The sequence below is a fragment of the Strongylocentrotus purpuratus genome, unplaced genomic scaffold (assembly GCF_000002235.5).
Source record: "Strongylocentrotus purpuratus isolate Spur 01 unplaced genomic scaffold, Spur_5.0 spur5_scaffold_21, whole genome shotgun sequence".
Taxonomy (NCBI): Eukaryota; Metazoa; Echinodermata; class Echinoidea; order Camarodonta; family Strongylocentrotidae; genus Strongylocentrotus; species Strongylocentrotus purpuratus.
The window spans coordinates 9,835,357-9,857,924 of record NW_022145607.1 but is presented as its reverse complement, the minus strand read 5'-3'; the positions used below and the strand labels follow the sequence as shown (position 1 = coordinate 9,857,924).

At 39.2% G+C, this 22,568-nt stretch overlaps 2 protein-coding genes across 6 annotated transcripts; both read right to left on the bottom strand.

Annotated features, from left to right (window-relative positions):
- Positions 1-1,054: 1,054 nt before the first annotated feature.
- LOC115918133 (protein SON-like) lies at positions 1,055-22,352 on the bottom strand. Of its 5 annotated transcripts, XM_030994901.1 has the most exons (11): positions 22,234-22,352; positions 15,699-19,201; positions 15,039-15,244; positions 13,762-13,896; positions 13,074-13,346; positions 12,189-12,299; positions 7,067-7,189; positions 4,328-4,475; positions 3,525-3,712; positions 2,668-2,722; positions 1,055-2,588 (listed from the first exon to the last, which is right to left on the bottom strand). In XM_030994901.1, exons 1-11 carry the CDS (start codon positions 22,311-22,313, stop codon positions 2,530-2,532), a joined length of 4,881 nt encoding a protein of 1,626 aa, XP_030850761.1. In that variant the 5' UTR covers positions 22,314-22,352; the 3' UTR covers positions 1,055-2,529. The 5 variants fall into 5 exon arrangements, with proteins under 5 accessions (XP_030850761.1, XP_030850760.1, XP_030850763.1 ...); XM_030994900.1 differs by having other exon boundaries at positions 1,055-2,722; XM_030994903.1 differs by lacking the exons at positions 1,055-2,588; positions 2,668-2,722; positions 3,525-3,712 and adding an exon at positions 5,867-5,970 and having other exon boundaries at positions 4,386-4,475.
- Positions 7,269-11,786, bottom strand: LOC115928131. The gene is made up of 2 exons (XM_030994905.1): positions 10,760-11,786; positions 7,269-10,095 (listed from the first exon to the last, which is right to left on the bottom strand). The coding sequence occupies exons 1-2, from the start codon at positions 11,088-11,090 to the stop codon at positions 7,940-7,942; spliced, it is 2,487 nt and encodes an 828-aa protein (XP_030850765.1). The 5' UTR covers positions 11,091-11,786; the 3' UTR covers positions 7,269-7,939.
- Positions 22,353-22,568: the final 216 nt, after the last annotated feature.

The following is a 22,568-nucleotide window of genomic DNA, read 5'->3' as shown; positions in this document are numbered from 1 at the left end:
AGTGTTTTCATTGGTTTTATGCAAGTGTGGAAGAACATCATCGAACAAATGTTCCCGGAAAAGTATGGCTCTTTAAATGCCTTCAAATTCTAAATATGACATGTAGCAGCTTAAATATACATATATATACTGTGTACAGTGCTTGTTACTTTCACCAAGACTGGGCCAAATTTCTTATCATTTTGATGATTCCAGATCCTTGCAGTACACACCAATACTTATATGCTACATGATCAACTTTTTCTGATCGATTCCACAACGTTTCTTTCACAATGCAATCGCATGAACAGAACTCAACTTTATCTTTAAGCTCCTTCAATAAAATTTAGAAAGTGATACACTAAAAATGAGTCAATATTGACTTTCAGTGCAAGCTAAAACTCAGTTTAGATTGTTTGAACCATCACAAGATATCAGATCCCTTAATTAAACTTCTTATCACGTGATACAACATACAGCTTGCCATTGTGGAGAAAAAATAAAATGTAACCACTTGTGATCAGCGCTCAAAATACACAGGAGCGATGGGCGATTCGCCCCCGTGAGCTACATAATCGCCTCCGTCAGGTTGCTCACGGGGGCGTTTGCAAAATTAAAAATCGCCCCAATGGAGAAGAAAAAAAATGTGACCACTTGTGATACTGATTTAAATAAATATAAAAACAAGAATAGTCCTGCAGCCACCTCAAAATGTTGAAACAGAAGGTCCACTTGCCCCCCCCCCCCCCCCCCCCTGTAGGGAACTACTGGTCAACACTACACAAGTTTTTGAAAACTGTTAATTGAAACAAACTTACGTATTGATGATATTATTTTTTCTACAGAATGCTTTCTTGAAAAGGCAAGGCGAAACACTTGCGATTCATGTACCTTTAATAACGTTGACAAAAGTCCAAAGAGAAAAAACGTAAGTATGAAACAGTAAGAGAAACAAGAACTGAGTGGAGAATATGATCAGATCAGAATTTATATCAACATATTAACGAAAAGAAATGGAAGGCAACATGGAAAATTACGTTTGGTTTTTTTAAGTACATGATTTGCATGAGTTTTCGTATGTTCATGTATACTGGTAGCTATATTTTTCTTCTTCTTCAAATCCAGAGGTAGATTGATGAGAATGAATTTACTAATCAAATCATATCAAATCAATCCTGATGTAAGCTGAAATTGGAGTCCTTCCAAATGAAAAAAAAAAATCTAAAAATAATGTTAATTATCGTCGGGTAGTTACTTTTCAGAATCAAAGTTTTATTACACCCTTTTGTCCAGTGTTAATCACATTTTATGGTGAAATTAAAGTCGTACATAATGTGCTCTTTCTATGCTAAATATTTGCTTATATGCTTATAAATAATTTGCTTTCAAAATGATGTACTTGTACATTAAAAGGAGCTATCAAATTATCAATCAACTGGTTTACATTAAAATAAGGGACTTGGATATCCATGAGAAATTTAAAATCATTTGCACTCAAAATGAATATGCCATTGTTCACAGTGTGGCTTCCAAACTGAAGGCCAAAGCTGAATAGCTCCCATTAAAACTTTCACCCAAACCTATGCTGAGCACTCTTGTGCCACTTTCAAGTCTATTTTAGACTTGACCAGGGACCCGTTTCACAAAGCCTTTTTAAAATGACAAATGACAAAAATCAGTGACAAATCTGCTGATAACCAATCAGAAGTAAGGATTTCAGTAGCTTATAACAAAAACTGTCATTTGTCACTGATGACAAGTTTTGTGAAACACCCCCCAGGACAGCTTATATTTGTCCATGCCTCCTAGCTGCCTGCTAGAGCTGCACCTATAGGAATTCTACAGAGAGAGCAGGGCAAGCACACTAAGATACTCTGCAGACCAGCCATCTGTACAGGCAATCTATGAATATTAATTCCCTCCAAAGCGATCCAATGATGTGTGTCGCATACAAAATATTCATCCATCTTTTACATTATCCTTATAATCCACAAGTGCGTAATCGGTGGCATTACAGTGGACTGATGATTTTCTCTGGTATCACTGCATAAGGATCACTCAATAGTTTTGTATCGATCTTGTGTACCGTCATCAGGCAAGATATATCTTTAAGTACGACACAGGCAGAATGGCCCTTTAGCGTGTGTTCCAGTCATCGATGTGGTAGAAGTCCCATCTTCTGTAGGGCAACCGTTGCTGCCATGGCTTTGGCATCTTAGCGTGTGTTCCAGTCATCAATGTGGTAGAAGTCCCATCTTCTGTAGGGCAACCGTTGCTGCCATAGCTTTGGCATCTTAGCGTGTGTTCCAGTCATCAATGTGGTAGAAGTCCCATCTTCTGTAGGGCAACCGTTGCTGCCATGGCTTTGGCATCTTAGCGTGTGTTCCAGTCATCAATGTGATAGAAGTCCCATCTTCTGTAGGGCAACCGTTGCTGCCATGGCTTTGGCATCTTAGCGTGTGTTCCAGTCATCAATGTGGTAGAAGTCCCATCTTCTGTAGGGCAACCGTTGCTGCCATGGCTTTAGCATCTTAGCGTGTGTTCCAGTCATCAATGTGGTAGAAGTCCCATCTTCTGTAGGGCAACCGTTGCTGCCATGGCTTTGGCATCTTAGCGTGTGTTCCAGTCATCAATGTGGTAGAAGTCCCATCTTCTGTAGGGCAACCGTTGCTGCCATGGCTTTGGCATCTTTCTTGTTCCCTGAACACACCGTCGGAATGTACTCATCATTACGTATACACACCTGGAACAAGGAAGAAGAAAAAAGGGCAATTATGAAAAGTATTACTAAATTTCCATCAATCTTAACAAATCCATACACTTCAGACTTAAATGACTTTCAAAGAGTATTTTCATTAGTATACATTGAGAAGTTTAAGAAGACATACATGTAACATGAAAATAAAATAGATATCCATGCTCTGTATCAAATTTTCACAGTAACCCGAGTGAAAATGTTCAGCATTTTTTATCTTGAAGCTTCCTTTCAACAAAATGTAAGTGTTTGGTTATATTCCTGCTCGAGAAACCAGTGATTACTTTTGTGTCATGTCTTTCAAAATTGTCAATAGACGTTCAAAAGTACCGATCACTTTGCACAATATAAATGATAGACCAGTGGATGTATGGTTTTATCATGTGCATTACAGAAAGGCATGAATGATTTCATTGTCAGCAGAAATACATTTCTAGAAACATAAGAATTTCAAAGCTCTGACCATTCCTATTTCACTCCATATGTGGATTGCTAACAGTGATAGGTTATATCTCTTCAATATTACTCCTTCATTCTTTCATTACAAAATATTTTAAAACAATGAAAAATTCAATGAAATTGTTTTCGTTTCAGCCTTTCGTCGAACCGCCTTCTTTGGAGCAGTTCAAGGTGGCTCTTGAAACAATTTAGTTCCCTTTTCAGGAACTGTACCGTATAGAGCTGTATATAACAACTCTATGCTTTACCCTCATCTAAATGCTGAGCAGGCGTTGATGAGTATTACCATAGAAGTAAAAGTAGAAGTTCAGGTTATTATCTATAATTGTACCTTGAAAACAAAGTTCTTCTTGTGCGGAGGACCATCCTCTCTCACAACCTCAAAGTTAGGTTTGCCCCATCTCCTCTTATTACAGAGTTCATTCAGCGCCATCACAGGGTGCTTGCCGGACAGGTCCTTCCGGATCACCTTTGACACATCCCCTTTCTTCTTTGGTTTCTCCTCTGCAGCTACCAGACCTGAAGGGTGATGCGAGTAGAAGGAGAAAAGAAATGAGCTACAATTTAACAAATAAATCCTGACTTTTGTGGAATAGCTAAATAGGACTAGAGAAATCCAATCACAGAAATGAAAAAAAAGGAAAGAAATCAATCCTGACCTACACATGTAGGTGAAAGGGATAAATATGACTACCGGTATAGGAATCCAATTACAGGGCTCTTTAGCTATGCGATATCATGAGGAATGACTCTCAAAATACAATGTGGTGGTTATTTTACCCGACTGCTAAGAAATTTGCATGAATGCTTGCTAGTAAGCAACCAGACAGCCGACGGCTTTAGGTCCTCTCCGAGGGACCTGGTAATGAGGATTAATGCCTTACCAAATGGCACTAGCGCATCTACTTGGTTTCGAACCCATCGCACCTCCTGGGGCTTAGGGCAATATTTATTGCCTCCTGGAACTTAAAAACTTTCAGACCATTGTTACTTGCAAATACAACTTAATTTAACATGATAGTAGAGATGAAGAATGTTTTTCTTTGCCCTCTAGGAACTTAACTTTTCCTGTTATATTAGGCATGATTAGACCCAAGAAAAAACGGGGAAAAAGTTTAAAGAATTCTAACTTACCTTGCCGATCTGTCTTGATCTCCAACAACAATGGATTGAGGGCTCCCTCTTTGTTCTTGCCTAGTCCTTCTCCCTGCTTCCAGCCCATCTTATGCATGAGTGACCGTCCAATGTCTGTGTTGACCGGTGCAGCTGTCAGGAACATGTCCTGTGGGGGGTCAGTCAGATCCAAGCACCAACGATGACCCAAGGTGACACAAGGTGAAATGGCCCATGAGCAGGGCGAGCGAAGGCAACATCCCCCAAATGTCAATATTTTGAGGGTATGATGATGAGAAGGGTATTATAAAGGATTATGATTGGAGATGTGATGGTGGGAGATAAGTAAAAATAAATAAGGAATAAAATTAGAACCCTAGTTATGATTGTTAGTGGGCATTATCTTAAATATCATTGCAAAGTAACAAAGATGTTTTTCCTCAAATATTAGAACATTAGACATGATAAATACTACTGCTCATATCAGGAATAGGAAGCGAATAAAACTTTCCAATGACACTTCCTACTTACCTTACAATTTTAAACTTCAATTGAAAATGATTGATATTAAAGGACTATTTTGTTTAATAAATACATTTTTTATGCCTACTACAACTGGAAAGAGTTGAATAAAAACTTTAATTCTGATATCACAGCCTACATAGAGTATCAAAGTTCTAACGTCACATTCACTCATCACTGGGACATCATTCAAGCAACGGACTGGAGCACGGCAAATTCAATTTTTGGCGGTGGTGTGATCACCTCGCTATTGTTTATCACAAAATTGTTTCAAACCAGCTACCTTGAAAACTTGTGTACTATGACGTCACGCTTTGGTTATCTTTAAGATGTACAGTTTGTCTCAATATCCTAGGATGTGTATACTTACAACACCAGCCAGTTCTTCGGTACAGGACAATGATATATATAAACATAACAAAGAGCAAAAAGACACCACATGAAAATCCCTCATGACTTGAAAGGAGTGTTTGATTTAAGCACAAGGAATGGGCCCACACACATCAGTTTCTTCTTCTTCTTCAGTAGCAGTACAGGCCACCATCAGGTGTATTGTCGTACTGTTGAGGTGCAGTGCAGTTTCTAAAGAATGAAGTTTGCTTTCATAAAATAACACTCCGAGTCCTCTGTTAAGGAATAGAAAGCTATGATCTACATATCTTTGATATTTTATCATGCTATGAACCAGCGCAGCTGAGTGTATTTTATATAAAAGCTGCGCTATACAAATTTATTATTATCATTATTATTATGCTATGGTAAGCCACTCAAAGTCATTTTGCCATTGTCTTTTAAAATAAATGATATAAACTAGTATATCTTAAATATATTTGTTCTTCAACTTTAGACATCATAAAACATCCTCAAGCTCAGAATCAAATAGATGGAAGTTATTTTCAGTTTGACACACACTTTAATGTCTTGCGATCATGTTTTTATTTAAAAAAATAGCATTTGGTCATCACAAATAAAAATACAAATGCAGAATCTGTGGGCCCATTTTCCTGCATTAGAGTGCTAAAATGAAACGCTCCTTACCCACCAACTCTACATCACGATGTCCGTTTCTTATTCAAGTTTCATCTGCAGCTCCACATTCTTCTCCTCGTGGCTATTACTGCGCCGTCGTATTGGTTTATAACCTGTAACAAGTTTCCAGTCTAGTCAGAGAAATGTATGCTGCCACCCCCATCTCTCCAATGGGACATGCCATGGCCAAAGAGGAGGCCATGTTGTCCCACTGGAGAGATGACAGAGAGTGGAAGACAACATTTCAACAAAAGGGGTGTGTAGCCATTTTGAAATGGCATGTTGAATACTAGTAATTATTACCAGTATTAAACAGACATGTACATAAAAGTGGTCCTTACATTGTTGTCAGTATTGAAGAATTTATATCAATATTGATGAAAAAGCAGATGTTGGGTTTTATGAGCTCATAAAACTCCACATCCCCTCTCTCTTTCTCCAGACCTTTTAGTTTCAGTAGCCTTATTGCCATTTTCTACTTGTTAGGGTCCAAACCCTCTTCCCAGATGAGACTGAAGCCACATCTAATAAAGGCAAAGTAGTAATTTCTGCTGATTTTGTGTGGAAATTCACACACCTGTTAAGACATACTTAGTAATGTCATGGGCCACAGAAACATACACCCACACTTTCTGAAAATGTGGTTGTCAACTTGACACGAATGTAGACTACCGCTGGAAACATGTTACAGGTAACAAGGAAATATGATATCAATTGAGAAATATCACCAAACTTCCGTGTGAGTGATGTCTCAAGATTCATTAATATGCAGAAGTGTGGTAATACATCTCAATTAAAAATGTAATAATATTCAGATGATTTTACTTTCAAATTGATTTTCTACCTTGGAATTGTGACAATGCTGGTCTTATTCCTTTTATTACCTATATTCCTGGGGTTTAGTTTCTTGTAACAACTAATAAATGGGAACAGAAAAATAGAAAGAGATTTAAGAAGACTAATGCAAGGAGGAAAGGGGTAGGAGGGGCAGGAGAATTTTTAAGTTAAGAGGAAAGTAAAACAGAAAAGAAAAATACAAGATAAGAGAAATCTTAAGCCAAACCCGTTCAATCTCTCACAGAAATGATCAGTCAAGTAAAAATTATTCAAAGAGTGAACACTGCCTATTGTCAATTCATTCCTAGCATGGTCAAATGGTCCCTAGATCAGTTTGAAGGTTTAAAGCCTGGTTTCTTGGTGAATACGAACCTTCCTAATCCAAGCCTGGTTTTTGCGATTGGGATTACCAAGCTCTTCAGGTCGTAGGAAGGTAGCGTCTGTGCTACCCGTGAACAAACCAGGTTTCTTGCTGCTGTGAGCCCAGGTCTGAATCTAACAAACAGAAAACAACAAATGGTTCAACATTATATTTTCTATTTGCATTTAAAAAAACTTAATATTTTACACAGGGTTCATACTCTTTCTCATAAATTTAATTCCATGACTTTCCATGACTTTTCTAGCCAGAATTCCATGACCTTTCCATGACTTTTACACATTTTTTTTACACGGTAGACTGAAAATTTGATCTCAAATCAAAGCGAAGCAAAGTGCATGTTTCAAGTCTACTAATAGAAAGGCAGCTTTTGTTATCTAGTTATTTCATCTGTTACAATTACATGTTATTTTTTCATCATATTCGATATGCACTGCTATATAATATTCTTACAATTACACATACATGTATTCATATCAACAATTGTCCATTTTTTAATGGCAATTTTCACTTCTAAAGAATACAAATTGCCTGTTCCTGGTTTCATGGACCACCATGATTCCTTCAATAGCTCTCCTTTGCATGTACAAGGTAACTACCCCCCCCCCCCCAAAAAAAGAAAACAAAACAACACCAACACACAAACTCACACACATACCATCACCAATTTTGATTTCACCAACAAAACACAGTAGGCCTACTCACATCAGCTGATGAATTCTTGTTTCGCTAGCATTAAGCTGGTCAATAATTTCTGAATGAGTTTTTTCTTGAGACATCTTCATGTAGCTGTTTGAAAGAAATCCCTCTACACATTGCACCTGTCTGAATATTTGGTGGCATTGGTAACAAACTGTCCAAGTTCTTTAATAATTCTTAATGGCATTCAGCTGTTCATCAATCTGTTTCTGAATTACTTGTAACTGGGATGCCTTCTCCTTTGCTGTACGTCGGAGGCTGTTTGATTTGGAAATACAAGTCAATCTTCCTTGTGACTCTGCTTCCTCAGCATACTTGTCTGCTGAGGTGTGAAGACTTTTCACATCTGCTTGCAGTCTCATTTGTTTGGCCTTTAGTTCTTCCAAACCATCCATCAGTCCTTTTCTCTTTCCTTCTTTCTTTTCCTTTTCCTTTTTACGCCTCTGTTCATCGAGATAGATGTGGTATTTCTGCCTGCCTGCAGACGCAGCCAACATGATTGATTTGTCAATAGTCACATTCTTGATTCCTCCAACATACTTGATATGGTCATAAATGGCCCTCAATGATATCAGTGAGTGTCCCAGGAGATTGTCCTCTTCAACTTCGTTGTTGATTGAGAAACCTCTCTCAATGGAGGCTTGTCCATGGGACAAGACAAGCAACATGCGGACCAACTTTAAGAGGGTCGAATAGCGAGACTCGGACAGAAATTTGCACATTACAGAGTCCAATCTCTCTTTCTTTGGATCAAAGTCTCTCATCTCTGCACTTCTTGATGCCTCATCACATGCTTCTGAGTATTCTCTTAGGATATCGTCACATGAATCCTTAAGTCTGTGGGCATCACTAAGGGTGTTAAGCACCCTCTTCAGCTTTGCAGTGGAGTTTTCTTTGTCTTTTGCCATGTTCTTTGGACTCAAGCATCCTATATTTCTCACAAGTGCATACTTAAGCGGACATCGCTCAATGAGCTTCCGGGTCATTGCAGCAAGAAACTTCTTTGCTTGAGTGCGAAATTCCAGAACTTTCAGCTCACTGATGATATTTTTCGCCTTCAGATCTTTCAGCTTCTTCTCAGTGTAGAATCCAATGTCCAACTTGGCCAAGGGCAGCTGAATGGCCTCACTGCTAACATCTACCTGCATTATCTTGTAAGGAGAAGTAATGGTACTCCTGTCCAGCTTTAAAAATCGCTGCATAAGGGATGCAAGCATTCTAGTAAGGTCTTCAGCTAAAAAGGGCAGCATTGGTGCATCAGTCTGATAGTCTGTTAGGAAAGGATTGACCAGCTTTGCAACAGATATGAAGAAGTACAGTCTTGCTAAGAAATCAGTTATATGAGTACATTTTGAAACAGTTTCAAAGGACTTGTTCTTTGGGTGAGGGATTTTCTTCTCTTCTACTGCTTTAACATACGCACATACACTCTCCCAGATGCTGATTGCTCTCTCTGCAACAGGAAGGTTTTCCAGCCATCGGGTCTTGCAAAACTTAAGTGGCATGGTATGATCTCCAGTTATCTTCTGATAATCCTCTCTTCTGGCAGGGGAATCAGAAAACAGGTAATACAAGGATGATAGAAAGCTTTCCACCTCCCAGTCAGCAGCCTTGGCACCTGTCAGAAAAGCACCATTAACTATATGGAGCCCGCATGAGCCTATATTCAGTATGGATTTGGTCAGGTCAGCAGTGTACTCTCGCGTAAAGTCATCATACATCTTCCAATTAACGTTGGGACCATCCATTGATATTTGCAGTAATTTTTCCAAGCCAACTGTGTGCAGAACTTTATTCAGTTCTTCCTTGAGGTGAACAGCTGAACCATGTCCGATGAACACAGACGTCAAGTAGCGAGTGCAAACTTCATTGTGTTGCCATGTTCTTATGAGGAAGTCCATCTGCTTTTTCTGGAGCTTCTTGTTGAGGCTTTCATCAAACAGTATCACATAGTGGTTTGATTGTTTTATGTTGTCATAAAGGAGGTCTTGCACATATGGGCCCAAACCAAACACCGTCATATACCGACATTTTGTTTCTGACAACGTGAAACCCTTAGCAATAGCTGAGTCCGGAAACATTCTTTGAAAGAGCTCACTGTTGTGCTGGCAAGAATGAAATGATAAATGATCCTCCACCACTTTCAGACACCAGAGTATTTCAGCTTTTAAAGTTTCCTCTCTTGCAGCAACAGGAATGGGAGTTGTCACTTTAGAGGTTGATGGCGCACAAGTACTGGTTGTTGCATCTGTAGACGTGATAGATACTGATGAACTTTCTGCACCTTTTGCCTTGAAGAAGCTCTTGAGTGAGAGAGTAGAATCTAGGAGAAAAGAAAAAAATGTCTATTAAAATAAATAAAATATAAATATCATCATTTGGTAAGATTTAGGGCCGAGTCAAAACGTTTAACTGCCGTTCAAACGACCATTAAAAGCATAAACGTTTTCCTATTTTGACAACCGTTTGACAGTATGGGGAAGGAAAAAAAAAAAAATTCACGGCAACTTTTGGCCAATTGATGTAAGTCACTAAGACAAGTGGACTAATTTTTGACTCATTCCTTAAAAACATATTTTAAAGAAATAGAAAGGAGGAAATACTTCTCAAGGCAAGCAAACTGTTGGACCCAATTGTAAGTACAAAATTTAGTTTTATGATTTTTGGGGTCAATTTTAAGGTAAATTATTATTATTTTTTTTTTCTGCAGTCCACATACAGTGCCCGGTACAACACTGGCGTGTGAGTGCGGAGCCCCCTGGGTTAGCGTTCGGGCTGTTGCATGCAGTAACCTAGCCGGCCCGGCCCGGGGCCGGGGACGCTCCCGAACGGGCTGGTCGCAGTAAGCAGTAACCAATGCCTGCGAGGTGACATCGCATCGCTAAATAATCTCAAATCTTTCATTTTTATATAATTATTATCAGTCATTATTTGGATTCATGCTCAATAAAGGATCGGTAAAATTCACATTAAAAATGCTCACTTACGACGTTGTTGCTGTTGGAGGTTTGCTGTGTGTTTTTCACTCTTCTTGTGGCTCTTGACGGCTGCTTCGCCCATATTACGGACACTGAATTTACACATACAAACAGCACATCTAGCAGTCCCCAGATCGGAACTTTCTTTCAAAATCCAGCCACGGTAATCCGGGTGTTCTAACCAAGCATCCTTAAAATGACAATTTCCAGGCATTTTGAATATCACTTCCACAAAATTTGTAATGGTGAAAATATCCACGTGACGAGTTCCAAGGTCTGTGAAAATAAACAACTCCGTTTCATGAAGAATCAACACATGCACAAAAGTTTCAAAACACATGCCGTCGCGTCGATATATAGATCGTCAACGAGCTAGCGCTGCCAATTTGCCTTGTTGACACGTCAGTATTGTTCCTTTTTTATTTAAATAATGAAAATTAAAAAACAAATATTACTAATTTACTTTTTCCTCATTTATTGGAGAAGTGTAAAAATTGTAGTAGTCTAAGTGGTCGCAATTTAATGCAAAGCCAAAGTGCAATCGAGGCATTACATTCGTTCTTGGAGTGTCACATGTCGCGTTGGCACCATCATCATATGCACACACACACTGCACACGTACACGTGCGCTAGCTTGCTGAACTGAGCTAGCGCTAGCGAGCTCGCTCGCAAGCTAGCCATGTGCGCACGATGTGGACCGTACCGCCATACACTGACCATACACACGTAGTTCGTATCGTACACGTACACACCCACGTACACAGCGCTTATCCATCGATCATAGTGAACACATTCACAAGTACAATCAGTCGGTATGTTACGAATGAAAGAAAATACGAGAAGAAAATGGTTGAAATATCTCCATTTATTCACTTGTATAGTGAGAAAATACTATAGTTGTCCATAATTTTGATATTCCATGACTTTCCATGACTTTCCAATGGAAAAAATAATTTTCCATGACTTTCAAGGCCTTAAAAGCAATAAAGTAAAATTCCATGACTTTCCAGGTTTTCCATGACCCGTACGAACCCTGTTTACAGTATGTATCTTGTATTGTCGAACAGGTAAAAATACACTGTGACAGATTTCTAGTTACTACTTTTTAACTTTTTGCAATAGTACAGTTTAGGTGATATACTAAACATCCTTACCAATAAATAAAAAACACATTTCTAAGGCAAAAACAGACAAGTTCAAATTTATATTTAAAAAAAACTTCTTTTAATTCCCCTGGGAGTAGTGTACAAAATTGAAAGACTATTTGAGAATAATTTGTTCTATGTAATAATGCATAAACATCTACCAGGAACAACATAAATGAATAGGGTTTCAATCATTCCTCGGGGGATAAATGTGTCAGAACACCATTCAAATTTACTGTTTAACAGTAGCTTGAATTGAATGTTACAAAGCACAAAGATTCTTTTCAACTGACCTGTTTTTGTGAGTGATGCAGAACAGTGAGTGCCTCCACGTTATTAGGATTGGACTGCAGAGCCCTAGCAGCCTTCAATCTAGCAGACACGATCTGGCCAATGTCGTAAGACTGCAGGAAAAATGACAGAAGAAATATACACATGTATTTCTAAATGAACAAATTGATGAAAGCATGTTAGGCTGAAGAATGACCAATATAAAACAAAGACATTTTGTCCCCCAAAGATATCTGTAAACAATAAATATAAGTTCTCTAACATACTTTCCACACATGACATTAGTACTTTACAAAATCTAGTGAAGTTGACATTGAGGCTGTCAGGGCACTTGAAAAAAATCCTAACAGAAGAGGCGTAAATATGCACTCCTGAATGATAAACGCCTATAAACCTAAACAACAACAAAACAATAAAGAGCATTTATCTCTGTTTTGGGTATAATCATGTTGTACGCAGTATGTTGGTTTTCAGGCAACAAGCCATTATTGCAATGTATTCCTCTGGTGCAAATGATAAATAGATCTATCAGCGTTATAAAATAAATGTACGCTTTTACTGCTAAGTTTGACTAACCTTGACAAGCTACTAGAATGTCAAAGGGCGATGTTTGTTTTCAACTTATACGGTATGTTGCTGTATTATTATTGCGTAAGAAGCAGTTTTGGGAAAATGGTGATTGTCTTTGCATGGTTCACACTCGAAGAGCCTACAAGATTACAATGAAAACTAAGAGCACTGCAGAATAAGAAGTACTCACAGCACGGGAACGAAATGCATACAATATGAAATGTATTTGAAATAATTAGGTTGAATTTGAATTACTTTGGAAAAGTTTAAATAATCAATTACAACATCTTTGGAAAAAAAAAATAAGAAGTACTCACAAATCCTGGTGAATCTTCAAAGACTTTATCTTTCTCTGGTACTGGCTGTGGTGGTTGGCTGTTGGTCAGCCCCGGAATGTGAGGGCCAGCTACCACAGGCGCCACAGTGGCAGCAACTGCAGGAACCATGGCTGTTGCTGCTGGGGTGGTCTGAGTTGCTGGTGTGGCTGCTGGTGTTGCTGCTGCTGTGGTGGCTGGTGTTGCTGGTGGTTGGGGAGTACTAGCTTTTGTGGTTGGTGCTGCCGCTGGTTTAGGCGTGGGTTTCTCCACAGTCTGTTAATCAAAATCATTAAGTCAAGCTAAGTAGTAAAAAAAACCATCTAATTTCCTCACATTACATCATAATGAAAATACTTCATCAGAGAAATACACAAGCACTTGACTTACAAGCAAATAAAGTCTCATTATTGCTTATTTAGCTTAAAAATTGACCAAATAGAATTTGAAATTGAATTAAATTATGTCCACCCTCACATCGTTCCCACACACTTGCACTACTTCAATATCAAGTTCAAGTTCAAGATCAAGTTCATTTATTCAAATATCACATACAATTAGAAATAGTTGTCTGGGGGTGGCAGGAGGGATAATGTACATGTATGTGGCTAATACCATGGGGGGGGGGGGGGGGGTCATGACTGGATGAATGTATCTTCAAGCGAACCCACCACGTAGCAATCATACTCACTTTCCATTGGCCATAGGGATCGTTTGCATTGCCAATCACAATCTCGACTTCTTTCTTACGATGTTGAGAGCCACACGACACTGGGAACTGTACTCTCAGCTTGTCCTTACTCGCCACAGGAATCTGGATTGCATTCTGAAAATATTATAAGTGTTCAAAGTCATTAAAGGTATTACAAAGTTTTGGTATGGGGTCATGAATTTGGTTCAAATGAACATATTAGAAGCATATGTAATTTTACAATATTCAATGATCATTGTCACGGTTGAAATCGAGTCTAAAGTGATGAAATTGTAAATAATAAAGTCTTTATGTTGTATTGCGCCCTCTCAAGACTGATATTTCTTTAGCTTCAAAACAATGTTTTTTTTGTTGCTACAATCGACCGATTTGCTATTCCCGTTGGGAAATTATATCAGAACTGCATATTCTTAGATTTTCATGGTCCCAGCTATCATGGAATGACCTTAGGCGCTATTTGAAATATTTGAAATTTACCCGGAGCACCGGTAAATTTTTTATCATTCAATTTATTGGAAGCAGAAGTGTTTTGGGGGCTAAATTTTCTAGTGCTTATAATAAATTCACAGGGCCATCCAAATATATCAACATTTTAAAGAATTACTATGAATCCAATTTTCAAAATTTCCCAAAACTTTGCATTACCTCTAAAGCACAATACGAATCAGTTTGGAGGAAAGTAGGGTTTAGTTTAATTTCCACTTTTAGAATGCCATTAGGCCCTATCGTCATTTTCATGTGACATCTTGTGACCTTTCCAACCTTCTCAACCCATTTACATTTACAACCCATTTATCATCTAAAGACATGTTATGTGCTACATGATATTCAAAGGACTTGTTATCCTCCCAACTATATCATTATAACTTAATTCAATTTTAGATGAATGTAAATTGTCACAAAGCAATGTATCGACTCTATACCATTCCAAACATTTAAGTGTTGAAATAGTTTTCAAAGCCTGTTTGATGTCTTCTTTTCATGGAAAAAAAATTGGTTGGGAGAATTTACTGTTAGAGGGTGTCGTACAGTGACGCCTTCAAAGAAAACCATAAATATCATTGTGGTTTGAGTTTTTTCAGGATTTTTTTGCTAGAGGGTTAGTAAAGTAGAAGGAATATAATAAGTAACATTTCATGGTAAAATTATGCAGTTTTTTCATCGACAATGTTACCGGTTCACTTGAAGATTTAACAGCATTTGTTATAAATGTAAGAGCAATATGGAAAGGATCGAATGGTTTAATATTCATTTACCCTGATGTTCATCACGATGGGAGCAGCCTCTTTGACCTTGAAAGGATGTCTCACAAACGGTTTCTGAGCCTCGTTCCCATCTTCATCTTCATCATCTGAGCCCACTGGTCTGTTGACCGGTGAGTCATCGTCAGAACTGCCTCCTTGAAGATTAGCCAATGCCTTGCATCGGTCAGTGAACTTCTGGATGGATTCGTTGACTTCAACTGTTTGATAAATGATAACAATTACAGGAGCATCAATGCAAGTGATGGCTACAATAGCAGTTTAAAAATGGTTGCAATAAAAGTTTTGATACTTGAATAGCTCACAGAAAGATTGGGAAGATTTGCGTTAATTACTTGCACTGCCTCACATGTACCCCATTGTTGTTTCATCAACATTTTCAAGTTTATTTCATTAAATTGACTGGATTGTAATCTGAAAATGCTCACAAGAGCGAGAAATAATCATTAGATCTGTGTAAGTCAATTAATAAATGTTTGCATCAGATCTGTGGCAAAATGATAGGTAGATTACAAATGATGGAAGACACAAGTATACAAAGGTGAATCTGAATTAAAGTTCTATTGGTACTTAAAAATATCTTACAACTCATTTGTCGCATTAACTTTGAATACAAGTGGTCATAAATTGATATATGACAAGAAGTCAACTTACATGAGTCAGCTGCTTTCTTCATGGATTCAGTAATAGGCAAGTTAGATGGCAGGTCTCCTGCTCTCATTCTCATTAAAGCGTTAGCCTTGGCAATCTCCAACAGTTTCTTCTTGTCAATATGAAACTTGGGGGATCTTGACCTTGAACGCGACCTAGAATGTGACCTTGAATATGAACGTCCCCTTCTACGACTGTATCCATAGCGCGGATTCCTATCATCATGTCGGTCGTTGTAACGACCTCTACCACGACTGCTGCTCCCGCCACCAAGTCTGTCAAACACGCTTCTTCTGTCATGAGCAGGATGACGGATGTAGGTGTCTCCAATGTCATATGGTTCGTTTCCATCGCCAACTTCAGGAGATGGACTATCGTCTTCTTTAGGGACCATCCGAGTTACCCAGCAGCCTCGCGATTCACTGAAATAACTCTTTTCCACCATTCTGGTTGTTCCAATGCTTATATCGCTATCACCATCATCATCAGAACGTGATTTTGAGCGTGATCCTTTGTGTTTTTTGTGAGAACGGGAGTGAGAACGCGACTCTGAACGCGACTCTGAACGCGAATCAGAATGCCTCCTCTTGTGTTTATCTCTGGAATCACTTCTGTCTCGACCACTTTTGTCTCTCTCCGTTCGGTCTTTCTTATCCCTCTCACTTTTATCTTTCTTCTTATCCTTCTTCTTGCTTTTCTTGTGCTTTTTAGTAATTTCACCTTCTTCAATTTCACTGTCAATTGCTCCTTCCTCTTTGTCATCTGATTTGTCTTTTTTCCTCTTCTTTGAAGTTTTGTCACTTTCTTTCAGTACATCCTTGTTCTCCACTGCCTTTTCAATAGATTCTGCATTCTTGTTGGGTTTTTCTGTGGATGAAGTTGTACTAACAGCACCATCTTCTTTCTGCTCACAGACGGAGGAGTCTTCTGTGCCCTCCTTGTGTCCGGCACTTTCTGAACTTTTTGAGAGTTTAGCTTCTGTATTATCAATGACTTCTGAGTCATCAACATCACCACTAGTCTCTATTCCCATCTTCAAAACAGTCTCCACTTTGGTGGCAGAACTCTCAAGCTGTTTAGCAGGTATTGGCGAGTCCTTCACACTAATGAACTCTATCTGCCTAGAAGAAGCTGTGGTGGCACTATCTTTGACAGCAGTATCACTGGAGCATGACCGTTCATCTCGAGTCACTTCAGATTTTTCTGCACAAGATGAGTTCATTGAGGATTCACTCTCATTAGTTGCATTAGTTCCAGAGGTGACATCTGCTTGCTTTTCAGTATTATCTGCGGAACTGTTTTCTTCCTCTAACTTCTCTTTTCTTTTGACTGCACTTTCTGCAGGGGCATCATCCGATGGTGGCACAACCACTTCAATAGGAGTGTCAAGAGCTGCCTGAATTTCAGAGGATTGGGTCTCATCTGAAACTGACATCTCACTTTTCATATCATCCTTCTTTCCAGACTGGACCTTATCACCTGGATCCTCAGCATATTCTTCTGCAGATGGAAAGTCATGTTCAAGATGGTCTATCTTAACTTTGGTCGATACCTGATGCTTCTTGGAGTGGACCTGCTTTTTATCTTCCCTGTCTTTCTCTTTCCTTTTCTCCTTGTGTCTCTTTTCTCCTTTCCTACTTTCTTCATGCCGACTCTTCTCTTTTGTAGCATCCTTTTTCTCCTCCTCTCTTCTAAAGCTTTTCCTCATGTCTTCTTTTTGTATCTCCTCTTCCTTCATTTTTCTCTCATCATGATTATTCTTTTCACTTTTGTGACTTGAATCACTTTTGCTGCTTATGCGAGTCTTGACACTATCATCATTGGAAAACATTATTGTGAAACTTCCTCCTGCACGTGTAGGGTCTGTACTTTCTCTTACGGTCTTGCTTTCTTCCTTTGAATCAATCTTGGAAGGTTTTGCCTTCTCATCACTTTCGATTACACTTTTACTTTCTTCCTTTTGGTGTTCAGCTTGCTTTTCTTTCGTCCCACTAGTACTTCCTTCTAATTGTTTTGATAAAGGCACACATTTATCATCCTCTTTAATTTTCTCAGGTTTTCCACAACTTTCATCATGGGACAGCTTCTCAATGCTCCTTGACCTTCTTTCATGCTTGTCATCGGTTTTCTTTTCTTCTTTATCCTTAACTTGATCCATTCTTCCCACATCCTCATTTCTTCTCTTATTGTCTTCTCTCACATCCTTTGTATGACTTTTTTCCTTGCTGCGACTTCTACTTTCAATATGACTTCTAGATTTGTCCTTTCTCTCTTCAGTTTTAGTCTGTTTATCCTTCCTCACATCTTCTTTCAAGGGGCCCTCATCCCTTGCTTCCTGTGCTTCCCTCTCTTTACTAGTTTTTCTACTGGAACTTGAACTACTCTGCCTTTTACTCTCTTCCAATTTTTCATCTTTTTGTCGCGATTCCTTCTGCTTTTCATCTTTGCTCCTTCTCCTGCTAGAGCTTGTTTTATCTCCTTCATGTTTAATGTCAATTATTTCATTTCCTGATGCTGTTGAATCATTCTCTTCTCTTGTCCCTTGTTCGGAAGTAGTCCCTCCTTCATTCTTCAAATCAGAAGCACTATCCTTTCGCTTTTTGTCTTTGTGCTTGTGCTTACTCTTTTTCTTTTTGCTTTTCTTATGTTTGTGCTTCTTGTGTTTGCTCTTGTGCTTGTGTTTGGAAGACTTTTTCTTATCTTCCCCCGTCTTTTCCAAGACTTCTTTCTCCTCTTCTATAGCCTTCTCCTCATTCCCACCTGTCTCCTTTACATCTTCTTCTTGCTTCTCTTCCTCTTCATGTGATGATTCGCTCAGCTCTCCATCTTCAAGAATGGTCCTCCATGGCAGCCCAGCAGCAACCTGATCATCATCACTATCATTACCATCATCATCGCTACTGCTGTCAGAGTCAGAGTCCAAGCCATCTTTTGCCACCTTCTCTGGTTCTTGTTGCAGCTCTATCAATTTAGTTTGGATGTTTATCTTGATCATTTTCTTTTCACCTGATATTGGTACACTCTTCTTCTCTGCACCCACTTCAACATCAGACTCTTCTTTTTTGCTCAACTGTAAGCTCTTGAATTGAAGCTGATCTTTTGAGGACTCTTCTTTCATGAACTTTGTCGATCCAGAAAGTTTCTTGTTCTCTGTCCCATCCTGTTTTTTGATAAATGCTTCATTATTCGCAAGAAAATCTGTTCTCTTGGGTACAGATGGTACAGGTGGTGACTTGACAGATCCACTGCCTCCTTTCCCAGCTGCAGACGTCACTGCGATGGATGCGTCTTCCTCGTACAGCCTCATGAGTTTCTGTACTTTACTACTGTCTCCTGAAGTGGATTCATCAAGATGTCGCTTGGTGTTTTTCGTGGAATCCGACTTGACTGCCTGTGAATCTTCAGCTTTCTTTGATGATCCTGATATCATCTTGGAGGTAACCCTGTTGATTTTGATCTTCGTTGACTTCGGACTTTTACCATCACTATCGTCATCTTTTTTGCTCCTGAAAAAGAAAAGATAAAATTACAGCTTTTGAAGTTATAAATAATATGCGGCGCACAGGAATACTTCCCAATACAATACCCCTCTTAAGCCTGGCACTTTGAATGGTGACTTTAAATTTGTTTAAATGCGCAAGCAATACAAAAAAATATAAAGTCCAAATGGTAAGGGAGGAAACATACAAATAATTTCTGGGTGAAATACTCACAAAATAAGAAATTGGCAAGAATCAGTGCATAGTGTGCCCTGCTGAATGAGAAAATTCTAGGATAACCTAGCTAAATTACAAATTTGAAATTCATTTTTGTTGGAATCATACATTGGCCAAAATGTGCTACAAAGTGTATACCACACAAAGGATTCAGCGATGATTTTCTTGATGCATTTCACATTAAACTTTGGACAGAGACGTTCACGTTATGAGCGATAAATCCTCGGGAAGACGGACAACCCGTAAAAGTAAGACGGTGAACTGGGGAGAACCCGAAACCCGCAGAGCCGACAAAAAAACGTCAGAGAAAATATGGACGATCCATACATGTATATTTTTGGGGGGACGCTTTTCTGTTTTTGTGCGCATTTACGAGGATATCCTCGTTTAAGCGAACGATCCTCATTCTCGGACCAGCGCCCCTTCTTCTGTAGACACTATCATGAAATAGAAAACCACCATTCGCTCCGCACAGTAGCGCTTCATTGCTTCACACTATCATTATAATAGACCATCGCTATTCACAGTTTATCACACACAAATATAAATAAGCGTGGGCGCGGACGAGAAAGTAGTTTCCAAAACCAGCATGATATTGATAGCCCAATTCTCCACATATGGTCTTAACCCAGACTTCTAGCAGCCGAAAAGTGAAAACAAATATTAAACAAACAAGTGATCGTCCTCGCCCAACTTCCATAGCTCAGTCACAACACCAACATACAGATACCAAATACAACTAGAAATGCAATCGTGTCACAACGATGTGCGTGCAATGACGCCGTGTTTCTACGTGTCAAACGAAAGAGCTTCTCTCGGACTATCCAGAGCAATTTGTTCGAAGTCTGTAGCTTCTGTGATATTGGAGATAGGTAGGGCGAAAGAAAGGCCTCAAGAGTGACCTTGATGGCATGGTAATGACTACGCCTACGAAGTTTGTAAGAAATTGGGATAGGGGAAAGAACCTAGAAAGAGTTACTAACACTGCGTGCAAAAACAAGGGGATTTGGTGCATGTTCGTCATTGCAATAAACATCGTTCTGGGGGCCAAAAGCGTGAACCCGATATGCCCCATAGACAATGCGTGTAATGAATGGGCGGAAAACGTACAGGATCTGTATTATGACCGGAGTTAAATTGTTTTTTCTCTCTCTCTTTATGTCTCTTTATAGGCCGTATTTGGTATCATTAGAAAGAGAATTTCATGGTTGTTATTGTAAACTACTCTCTTTTTATCTATGATAATCCTATCGAAACACGTGATGTAAAATAGATTTATAGAACAAAATGGCGTCTTGAATGGCCCCCTTGACCAATTTCGAAAATCCGGCCAAGAGGTGCCCTGCGTATTGGAACTCGGCATGCCACTGCAAATTTTCAAGGAAAAAAAAGGACATTTAGGGGGCGAAAAGCAGTCTGAAAAAATGACGTCATAGCCGATACGTGTTAGATTCGGGCGGAATTCGTGTAGTGACCTTTGTTAAAATGCGATTTACTCACAATTTTCTGTGTGAACATATACTGTACTTGGTATCATGCGAAAGGGCACTTCATTGCGGTCAGTTTGACACTATTGTTATCTCCGCCAAATGTATTGCACGCATTTAACGCGCTATAACGTAATGCATAGTAAATTCATCATTTTTAGCGATAACTTTGCGCTGACGTTATTAAATTTACCAAACTTGGCAGACAGTTGTCACGTATATGGATACATGTGTCTGCCAAGTTTTCATTGACGTAGGTATAAAGATCGCCAATTTAGAGCAAGTTGAAGTTATTTTGGAATTTTCTTGAAAATGGCGAATTTGGAGGGCATTTTTCTCAAAGTCGGTCAGTGTTAGGGTATATAATTTTGTATATGGCTGGAAAGGGCATATCTTTAAAGATCTAAATCCAAAAAAGGGTACGGGTTTGCCAAGCCATAATGGAGATACGGCCACAGAAAGAAAGCCAATTCCCAGAACTTTAGAGGGCGCTATTTATGTTTTGCAAAGCCATTGGAGCGTGAAATTTGGCATGGCTATGTGCAATTATGAGATAAGGATAGTGTGGGATTTAAATACAAAACGGAATTTATATGACAAAGTTATGGCAGTTTTAGATTATTTAGGGGTCCATTTTTCAAGAATTTGAGAGATTTTTGACGGAGTCGGTTTCAGATTTGAATTTTGAGTATGAAGATGGCATTTTGAAGGGCAGGTTATACGTCGCAGATGAAAGAACATCTCTTAGACTATCTAGAGGAATTTGTTAAAAGTTTGTAGGATCTAGGATAGTGGAGATAGGAAGGAAGATAGAAAGGCCTTAAAATGGACCAGAAACGGACAAAATGGCGCCTGGACGTTTACGCATGAGTGATTTCAGAAAACGAAAAAGTAGGTGACCTAGATTGGAGATCACAGATTACGCCTACGAAGTTTGAAAGGAATCGAGCAAGAGAAAAGGACCTGGATAGGAATAACAAGCACTACGTGCAAAGCGAATGGGATTCCGGACGACAAGAAGAAGAAGAAGAACCAAGAATATTAATAAGAAGAATGTGAACGAAAACAAGGCAATGACGAAGGTTCGTCATTGCAACAAGCTGCTAGCTGGAGCGGAGCCCTGGGCAGCCACGCCAACCCCAGAACACCCGGCATAACTTGGGCCCTAGGCCCGTGTTGAGCGGCCAGCGCGCAGCGCTACATAGGCATAGCGACGAACAAAATATTTCGATAATAAAGTGACGTTTAACCATTAGATCTTTAGCATTCATTGACAATCATTCAACACATCAAAAACCCATAGACAGCATGAAAAGAATAATGTGGTAATGTTACTTTTGAGCTCTCTCCGTTTCAAGATCACGCATCTTTTGGAGGGCGAAATCGCGTAGAGCATCTCGCAGGTTCTCCGCCATCTTTATTTTTTTTCCTTTTTTGTTTGTTACCTTTTTCAATTTTGTGTGTTTTCTTTTTGCTAGAGACAAAAATAATACCCCGCAACTACCCCGGGACGCGTTATTTTTTTATGCGGCACAGATTGGGGCATGGCCAAGTCAATTACCCCCAGAGCAATTTAACCCCAGGCCGTTTACCCTAAGAACAATTTTAACGGGACAGGGGGCAGAGTGGCGCCACTTTATCAAGTAGGGCCTACCCCCCCCCCCCCCTCC